This window comes from Carlito syrichta, unplaced genomic scaffold (assembly GCF_000164805.1).
Source record: "Carlito syrichta isolate Samal-C Ts95f unplaced genomic scaffold, Tarsius_syrichta-2.0.1 Scaffold308856, whole genome shotgun sequence".
In the NCBI taxonomy this organism is placed as follows: domain Eukaryota; kingdom Metazoa; phylum Chordata; class Mammalia; order Primates; family Tarsiidae; genus Carlito; species Carlito syrichta.
The window spans coordinates 268,651-278,621 of NW_007252952.1; the positions used below are offsets into that span (position 1 = coordinate 268,651).

The window sequence follows — 9,971 nt, forward strand, 5'->3', positions numbered from 1 at the left end:
CCCAAAGCACGGGATTACAGGCTGAGCCACTGAGCCCAGCCAGAGTGTGCTTTTTAAAGTTACAAATTAGGTCCCATTGCTCCCCTTCTCAAACCTCCCGAAGAATGAATAAGGGCCCAGTTGGAGCCGGGCTCGGTGACTCAGCCTGTAATCCTGCGCTTTGGGAGGCAGAGGTGAGTGGATTGCCTGAGCCCGCAGATTTGAGACCCGCCTGGGCAACTTGACGAGACCTCATCTCTACAATAAATCAAAAAAATATTAGCCGGGTGTGGTAGCACACGCCTGTAGTTCCAGCTACTTGGAAGGCTGAGGCAGAAGGATCACTGGAGCCCAGCAGGTCAAGGCTCCAGTGGCTGGGTGCAGCCACTGCACTCCAGTCTGGGTGACAGAGTGAGACTCCAACTCAAAAAATAAAAATAAAAATAAGGGCCCAGCTTAGCTGAGACTCGAAAGAGGAGCATTCTGGGCTGGGAGCAGGCGAGCATAAGAGCAGAAGGAACTGGAGGAAGGTCACCGGACTGGGGCCGAGCATGAGAGGAGCGCACTTGGTGGGGGCAGGGTGGGCACCAGTGGTCAGAATCAGGACTGTACGTCTAAACATCACAAGTTGCTGACACCCGCCCCTCTGACTGGTTCACAAGAGGCAGTAGCCTGCAAGATTAGGAGCCAACCCTCTGGGTTCAAAGCGTGGTGGTCGCATACAGGAGCTGTGTGTCCTCCTCCTGGGACCTGCCCTCTCTGTGCCTTGGTTTCCTTATCTCCATCTTCCAGGCTGTCTGCTGGCCCCCTCCTTTGCAGAGCCAAAGGGAAACCTGTTGCTAAGGCAGAAACACCAGATTGCAGAGTCAAAGTCTGAATATGCAGAGAGTAGGGAAGGGAGACTTTGGGGTGAAAGACAGTACTTGTAGACAGGCATAACCTTGTTAAAATAACCCTGGTGCCTGCCTTGTGCATCTGTGGGAATTAACAAATGAATCGACATGTGTGAAGCACTGTATTAGTTTCCGGAAGCTGCTGCAAATAAGCTCCACAGACCGGGCAGCTTAGGCAATGGAAATTTATTCTCTCACGGTTCTGGAGTCCAGAAGTCCCTGGTCACATTGTCTGCAGGGCCTGCTCCCTCTGAGGGCTCTGGGGAATGCTCTCCAGGCCTGTCTCCCACCTGTAGGCATCTTCCTGGCCCGAGGCAGTGTAACTCCAGCCTTGGCACAGCCTTCTCTCTGTGTGCATGCCTGTTTCTGCCCAAGTTCTCCCTTTCACCAGGACACCTGTCATATTGGATCAGGGCCCCCATTCCAGGATGGCCTCATCTTAACTAATGACATCTGCAGTGACCCTATTTCCAAATAAGCTCATGTTCTTGAGGTCCTGGAGGTTGGGACTTTGACATGTGAATTATGTTTTTTGAGGTGGGGCACATAATTCAACCCGTAAAAACCACTTAGGGTAGCACCTGGTCCACAGCCCTGCATAGGAAGTGATAAGTATTGCTGACCTCGCCATCACCATCTGCCCTGCTCTGCCTGGTCCATTCCATCCCCAGCATTGTGGCATCTACTGGAAGGCACTGCTCCTTCCATGCAGACTTCTCTCCATCCCTCAACAGTCCGATCTACCTTTTAAGGCTTGAGTCTTGATTCAGCCTCTCTCCCCTGCCTGGACTCTCCCTCCAAGGACCCAACCACCAGTTCCCCCACAGACTACTCACTGTCACCTTTCCAAAGTCTTTGTGAACACCCCCTAAAGCTGCCATTACTCAGTGCCTTGAGAACTTCTGTCATACCTCTGTGATTGCATTTGCCAAATTGCATGTGTTTTCGCCCACCTCTCCCTGGAGGGACTTGTTCTTGAACCTTCCGTGTCTGTATCCCAGCACCTGGCTCAGTGCCTGGGGCTCCCAGATTCCACCCACCCTGTTGTGCTCCTGATGCCTGAGGCGATTCACTGGCTAATGGTCACGTTGCCTTCAGTTCCTCTCCGTCTGGTTCTCAGATCTGTGACTTCATGTTCTGAACTGTCCTTATTTCTTTTTTTTCTTTTTTTTTTTTTTTTTTGAGGTGGAGTCTCACTCTGTTGCCCAGACTGGAGTGCAGTAGCCACTCCCAGCCACCTCAGCCTCGACCTGCTGGGCTCCGGCAATCCTTCCGCCTCAGCCTTCCAAGTAGCCGGAATTACAGGCATGCGCTACCACGCCTGGCTGATTTTTTGAATTATTGTAGAGATGAGGTCTCGCTGCCCAGCCAGGTCTCGAACCCGCGGGATCAGGCATGTCCTTACTTCTTTCAGAATACCATCCCAATTCAGACACCGAGGAAACTGTGAGTGGTCCCTTCAGAACCTTGTACCTTGTTGAAATCACTTCAGACACATCCCATCTGCCTTCCCTAAACCCCTCGGCTTTTCTGGCCATTTCTCCAGGTTCTTTAAGGAGGGCCCATCTGTGAATGGATGTGGGTTTCCTCTTACAGGAAGCAGTGACATTCAGGGATGTGACTGTGGACTTCACCCAGGAGGAGTGGCAGCAGCTGGAGCCTGCCCAGAAGGACCTGCACAGGGAGGTCATGCTGGAGAACTACAGGAACCTGGTCTCACTGGGTAAGGGGGTGAGGTTTGTTGAGTTCCTCACTGCTGGCTCATAACTTGAGGACCACATAGAAACAAGAGAAAAGATGGACAGATTTGGCTACATAGAAAGTTTTTAAAAATTGCTTTATTTAAAGCTAAAAATGAACTCGATAGATGACGACATGGGGAATAGCATTTCTTGCATGTATAACAATAAAAGGGTCATGATTATGTAAAGAGCTCCTAGGAATAAATGAGAAAAATGACTAAATGAATAACAAAATAGACCAAAACCAAACTTATGAGCTGGTGATTCACAGATGTAGAAATGCACAAGGTTAACTTTATTAAAGTTTTGTTAACCTTATTAATAGAGAAATTCAAAATGAGTTATCAGTTTTTTCCCATGAGGTATATAAAAAAAAATAGCCTGTATTATGAGAGTGTAGTGAAAAAGATTTTCTCATTTTAGGAGTATAAAGTTGGAGCGACTCTTTTGAAAGACAGCTTGGCATTATCAACCAAATTTTAAATGATTTAGTTTTTAGGGATCTGTCCTTTAGAAAGTTCCTCTTAAGTGTGCAAAGTGTTACATGGGAAGAAAAATGAAGGAAAACCGCCTCCGTGCCCAGCTGCACAAGACTGACCAAACATATCCAAGTCTATGAATATAATGGAAATCATGCCATTCTTCAAAGCTGAAAACTCATTGTAGGTACCACCAGGGAACAATGTCCCATGATGTACAGTTAGGTGAAGGCACTCACTTTCAGAAATAGAGCATGGTCCCATGTCTTTTACAGCATCTTTGGAGGCATAACTGACCTACAATTAGTGGTACATAGTTAAAGTGAAGAGTTCAGTAGATTTTGAGATACATGCATACCCAGGAATCACCATGATCAAGATAAGGAACATGTCTGTTATCCCCAAAGCCTCTTCATACTCCTTTAATTTTTTGGTGGGGGGAGGTGTAGAGACAAGGTCTTGCAATGTTGGCCAGGCTGGTCTCAAACTCCTGCCTTAAGCAATCCTCCTGCCTTGGCCTCCCAGAGTTCTGAGGTTACAGGCGTGAGCCACTGTGCCCGGCCGCTTGTATTATAGTCCATCTCTCTTCCCTTCACCCCCCAGTCCCACTGGTCTGCTTTATGTCACTGTCATTGAGTTTGCATATTCTTGAATTTTCGCACATGGAATCATACAGTATATAATCTTTTTCTATCCTACTCTTTTTGGTTTGACTTGGCATTATTTTGAGATCGACCCATATTGTTGCACATACCAGTGTATTTCTTTTTACTGCTGTGTATCAGTTCACCATTTGGACATACCACAGTTTGTTCACCATTCACTGGTGATGAACATCTGGGATGTTTCCAGTTCTCGGCTTTTACAAATAAAGCTGCTGTGAACATTTGTGTACAGGTATCTGCAGACATACACTTTCCCTTCTCTAGTGGAAAGTCTGGGTCACATGGTACATGCATATTTAACTTTTTAAACAAACCACCAAGCAGTTTTCCAAAGTGGTTGCCCATTTTCCATTTCCACTGGCAGTGCACAAGAACTCTTGTGGCTCCAGCTCTTTAATTTTAGCCCTTCTTGCGGGTGTGTAGTCTCATCACATTGTGGTTTTCCTTTGATACTGAGAATCTTGTCTTGTGCTTACTTGATGTTTGCATATTCTCTTTGTTAAAGGATTCATTCCAGTCTTTTGCCTGTTGTTTTAAGTTTGGTTGTTTCCTTATTACTGAGTTGAGAGTTTTTGTATATTCTTGATATACTTCCTTTGTGAGATATATACCAAGCAGATAGTTTCTCTGTTCCATGGGTTGTCTTTTCACTTTCTTGATGGCATCATTTGGAACATAAAGGTTTTTAATTTTGATGTAGTTCATTGTGTATCTCTTTTTTTGTTCTTGTTGCTTGAGCTTTCGGCATCATGTCTAAGAAACTTAACTCAGGAACCGGAAGATTTACTCCTGTGTTTTCTTAGTGCTTTAGCTCTTTATTTAGGTCATCTATCCGTTCTGAGTTAATTTTGTGAATGACGTAAGAAAGGGCCTCAGCATATGGGTGCCCAGGTGTTCCAGCACCGTTTGTTGACGAGCAGTTTTTAATTTGAAGTTTATCTGGTTTTTTTCTTTTATGGGTTGTGCTTTTGGTGTCACAGATAAAAGATGTTTGTATATTCCAAGGACACAGGGTTTCCTTCTGTAAGTTATATAGTTTCAAGTTTTACATTTTATTCTTTGATCCACTTAGAGTTAATTTTCTTGTATATAAAGTATTAATCCGTGATTGATTTTTGGCAAATATATGTCCACTTGTTCCAGCACCATTTGTTGACAAGACTGTTCTTTCCCCAGTGAATTGCCTTTGCACTTTTGTCAAAATTCAGTTGTCTGTAAGTGTGTGAGTCCAATTCTGGATTCCGTTCTGTTCCATCTGTTTGTGTTGACACCAACACCAAGAAGTGTGGCCCTTTCAGATCTTGGTCTTATGGCTTGTGCTCATTCCAGAAAGACATTTCCCCCTAAGACCCTTGGGTGTCCTTCCCACTGCCCCATGGATGACAAGGCTTTGCAGCATGGCTACTAGGAAGAGACACCACCCAGCCCCATGGCTGCTCTGGGCTGTTCTTGAATCCTTTCGGATGGTTTTTTTCCAGTGTTGGGTAGTTTCCCTTCACACACGTTCTGATTGGTAGTCTGCTGAATCTCCAGTCTCCCTCTGTGCAGCACTTTCCTCTCCGGTGCTCTGTCCTGTGAACCCCACCTGCCTTGGACTCTCAGCTCTAACCCCTCAACTTGGGGGGTCTGCCAGACTGTGCCTTTGCTTCCCCCTCCTGTATCACGGCCTGGAAACCATCCGGGCAGTAAGTGGGGGCAGTCCCAGGGGCCGCCTGGCTTGATTCCCATCTCTCAGGGATTATTGCCCTTCATTGCCTGATATCTAGTGTCTTCAAAACCATTGTTCTGTATATTTTGCTGTGTTTGTGTGTGCGTGTGTGTTTTAGGCTGGAAGGAATCTAGTCCTTTATATCCATCTTGGCCGGAAACCCCATTTGGGGAAAAACAGTGTGCATTCATATATGTGTGTACGGGTGTGGTGTGTATTTTTTAAAAGAAATGTATTGGGGGAAAAATCCTAAAAACATAAACCAAACTGTTAACTCTGATGAGTGAGATTATGAAGACTTTCATTTTCTCAGTTACTTTCTGGATGTTTGATGTTTTAATAAGTGTGAATTACTTTGAAATCAGAAACAATCATAGAAAGACAGAAAATGGAAAAAGAAACTATGAAGGACAAGAGATTTAGCACTGTGAAGAAACGCAGTCACATTTTGATCAACAGGAATGGACAGCAACTTCACGTTGGTGGTCCCTGGCCCGAGCGCCCCTGGCCCAAGCACCCCCTGCAGTGGTGTCCCTGTGACGCCTCCCGTCGTGACCGTGGGCAGGAGCACCAGCACCTGTTCCTCACCATTAGGCTTTCTGCTCTCTTGCTGGTAGTTTTAATCCAGTTGACATCGAGCTGTGTTATTGCAGCACTCATGGTTAAGACCTGGGCACCTGCTGTTTGCAGATGTCTCCACTGCAGGGTTTTAGCTGTGGAAGGGCAGTGGCCTCCTTCCCCTCTGATGGGTGTGCCTCAGCCCTCCTGGCCTCTGTAGGGAATGTTCATGGGGAGTCTCTCTGCTGCATTCACAGCCAAGACCATTTCCTCCGGCCGCTGCAGCTCTGTGCTTTCTCTTGTCCCAGAGTGCCTCAGTCCCCATCAGCCCCAAGCACACTTGCCACTGCCCTTCCTTCCAACTCACCACTGAGAAGCTCCCATGCTACCACTCACCCTGACACCTGGGCATCGTACCACCATCATTCTCCTGCATTTGGTATTTCTCACCTCTTCCCCTGAAATGGGAAAGGCAGCGTGTGGCAAGACAGTGACCACCACCGCCCAGCTTGCGTCCCAGTGGTGGCATAGGTATGCCTTGTGGCCTTGAGTCCATGTCTGTCTCCTGGAGCCCTGGTCTGTGAAATGGGGGTTGGCATCACCACCATGACTGTTCCCAGGTCACGGATGGCAGAGGTCTCAGGGAGATCTGTGCACACTGCTAAGCACCTGACTGGGCCATGGCCAGTGCCCCGTGACTGCTTGTCCACTGCCCTCGGGGCTGCTGGAGAACTGGGATGGGCAGGGTACGTGTCCAGTGGGGCTGGCTTCTCCTGAAGGCTAGCCCAGGAAAGGTTGCCACAGACCACTGACTGCTCGACAAGCCAGGCAAGCTAGCCATGGGAGGACTCTTCCTTCCCTGCGCAGGTGGGTGGCAAAGGCCTTTCATGGGGGTGACGGAAGCAGGCCTGAAGGGCGAGAAGGAGTGTCCACAGGCAGGCCCAGGGGAGTCGGCAGGCGCAAAGGCCCCAGGGTCGGAAGACCTCAGTGGGGGGGAGGGGACAAGAAGGGAGCAAAGTGTGGCCGATGAGGGAGGATGGGATGACCTGGAGACGGGATGACCCGGCTCTGTCCAGAGGCCAGAGGCCGCTGCAAGGGGCTGGCTTCATTCTCAGTGCATTGGGAGGCTATGGGAGGGCTTGATCTGACTCGGCAGAAGACCCCACTCTGAGGAGTGGAGAAGGTATTGTAGAGGTGCCAGTGGGCTGGGAGGACTGGCCAGAGCCACTGAGCACTTCGGGCGAGAAGCCTATGGCAGCCAACCAGGTCGTGGGCAGTGGGACAGAGATTTTCTCGGCTTCAGGCTGTGTGTGCTCCAGCCGCACTTGTGGGCATCTAGATGGTGAGAGGGAAGGATGGCTGCTGGGTCTCTCTTTTTTAATTTTTAAAAGGTATTGCAAAACTATGATAAAATCTACAGAACCTAAAGTGTGCGATTCTTGCCATTTTCAGGAATACAATCCTGTGGCCTTAGGGACACTCACGTGGTCATGCAGCCTCCACTGCCACTATCTCAGAGCCTTCTCATCTCCCTGCTGAAGGCTCTGCTTCCCCTGGCCCCGGCATCTCCATCCCACTCTGTCTCTGAATCTGACTCCAGGTACCTCACTGGAGTGCAGTCACGGTGTTTGTGCCTCCATGTTTGACTTATTTTGCCAAGTTTCTTCGATGGGCTTAAACTTTTTTATGGTCGAGAAGTTCTGAGTCACAAGTTTCACCTCAAATGCATGAGGCTGGGATGTCTACTGGCAATGCCGGGTCATCCTGAATGTCCCCAGCAGGGCCTGGGTGCGGCACCCAGTGGGGCGGGGCCAAATGCTTGAGCATTGTCAGGGCATGGTGACAGTAGATCTAGTCTTGCTTTGTGTGGCATTGGGGACCTGGGACTCAGGGGAGGAGTCTTAAAGCCAGGTGGGTGCGGGCACCAGGGGTCGTGTCAATGGGGAGGGGGCAGCTGCAGCCCACCCAGCGTCTTGTCACCTGCAGGAAGGAGGCTCCATGTGTGCTCATTTTTAATGAGGAAGCAGCCAGAGAGACAGGAGTTTTCAAGTGTTGGGCGTGAGTCCCTGGCGTGGAGTCTGGCCTCTGGAGAGCCGGGCGGGGAAAGGAGCCTTAGACATGGAGAGGGTGGGTACAGAAGGTGGCGGGATCAGGGCATGGATGGTTGGCCCGGGAGGAGGGACACAGGGAAGACGCCTGGACCAAGCTCCTGAAACTGGAACTGGGCAGCGAGGAGGGTGTGAGGGGTGGCAGAATCCTGCAACTGTGCTGGGCCCCATGGGAGGCTGTGTGTGTGTGTGTGTGTGTGTGTGTGTGTGTGTGAGCTCAGGGTTGTGAAAGCCCTAGGGCGGGCAAGGGCCCAGGCCGGCAGGAGCAGACACTGGAGGACAACCTCGGGCCGTGCACCAGAGAAGCTTCACTCTCATGTCACCCTCAGTCTCCTACAGCTCACACATGCACAGGAACCCAGGGGGCAGAGTCTGGCTCGTCAGGTGCAGGGGGACAGAGGGGTGGAGGGGTACAGACAGGGGCTCCCGAAGTACAGGTGGGCAGAGGAGGGGCCATAGAGGATCTCCCAGGGTGCAGTGGGGCAGGGAGGGACAGAGGGTCTCCTGGGGCACAGGGGGACAGAGGAGGGGATAAACGGGCTCCTAGAGCACGGGGGCAGGGGAGGGGACAGAGAGCGCCCCAGGGCACAGGGCATTGGGGTGGGGCAGAGAGGGTCTCCTGAGGCACAAGGGGGCAGAGAGGGGCTCCCAGGGCAGCGGGGGGGGCGCAGAGGAAAGGGACAGGGAGGGGTTCCCAGGCACAAGGGGACAGGGTGGGGGCAGAGAGGGTCTCGCGGGACACAGGGACAGAGAGAGCTCCCCAGGGCACAGGACATTGGGGTGGGGACAGAGAGGGTCTCCTGAGGCACAGGGGGGCAGAGAGGGGCTCCCAGGGCACGGGGGGCGGGTAGAATGGGGACAGAGAGAGGCTTCCAGGATGCAAAGGGCAGGGGGAGGCAGAGATGGGTGGATCTCAGACGGCAGGTTGGCGAGTGGAGAATAACCAGCCCAGTGATGTGAACGCCAGCTGTCACATTATTTCTAGTATCGACTGGTGCTGGAGAGGCAGTGGTGGCTTGTGTGGGCTGGCCTGAGGCCAGGCTGCACTTCGGGTGGCCCCCACCCACACGCAAGGCCGCAGAGCCCGTGACTCTCTACCCCAGCCGCTACCCTAGGCTCCCCTTCAGGTGTCTGAGCCACCTTCCCTCCCACTCCAAGGGGACGTGTCCGGGCCTCCTTTAGCCCCTGTGGCTTCTGCCTCGGGACGCCACCAGGCTCCCCTACCCAGAGGCCGTGGCCTCCTGACTCCACCCACGCCCGCTGACCCACTCTAGCTGGGGCGCCTCGTGCCCCCGTTGCCACAGCCATGCACACCTCCTGTTTCTGCTTTGTTCTTTTAGACTGGGAAGCTAGACCTGAGATGGAGGAGGTGGATTCAGAGGACGACGTTTCGGAAGACAAGCTGTCCATTGCAGTGGTCGCCTGGGGACACGCCTCCAGGGTGAGGAGGTCGGTGAGGCCACGCAGAGGCGCGCGGGAGCCGCTTGGAGCCCCCTGGGGGGACGCGCTCCCAGCGCCGTCCGACCCCGAGCGCCGTGAGCCCAAGGCGTGTGCCAACCACCGCTCCGCTGCATGCCCCAGGTCAGAGGGGCCCCGGGATGAGGCGACCCGCCTCCACGTGATGCACGGCCAGGGCTCCCCGGGCTCCCCGGGTCCGGCAGAGCGCAGCCCGCCCCCCGCGCCCTGCACTAAGTCCTTCAGCTGCGATGAGTGCAGCAAGGCCTTTGGCCAGAGCTCGTCCCTGGCCAAGCACCAGCGCGCCCACTCGGGCGAGCGGCCCTTTGTCTGCGCCGCCTGCGGGAAGCACTTCCTGGAGCGCTCATCGCTCACGGTCCACCA

At 52.0% G+C, this 9,971-nt stretch overlaps 1 protein-coding gene across 1 annotated transcript in view; it reads left to right on the forward strand.

Annotated features, from left to right (window-relative positions):
* The window catches only part of LOC103268624 (endothelial zinc finger protein induced by tumor necrosis factor alpha), a 24,894-nt gene that overhangs the window by 13,863 nt on the left and 1,060 nt on the right, over positions 1-9,971 (forward strand). Inside the window, exons 3-5 of the mRNA XM_021716653.1 lie at positions 2,469-2,595; positions 5,832-6,023; positions 9,473-9,963. Coding sequence (XP_021572328.1) covers positions 2,469-2,595; positions 5,832-6,023; positions 9,473-9,963 — 810 coding nt within the window. The remainder of the gene's footprint in view (positions 1-2,468; positions 2,596-5,831; positions 6,024-9,472; positions 9,964-9,971) is intronic.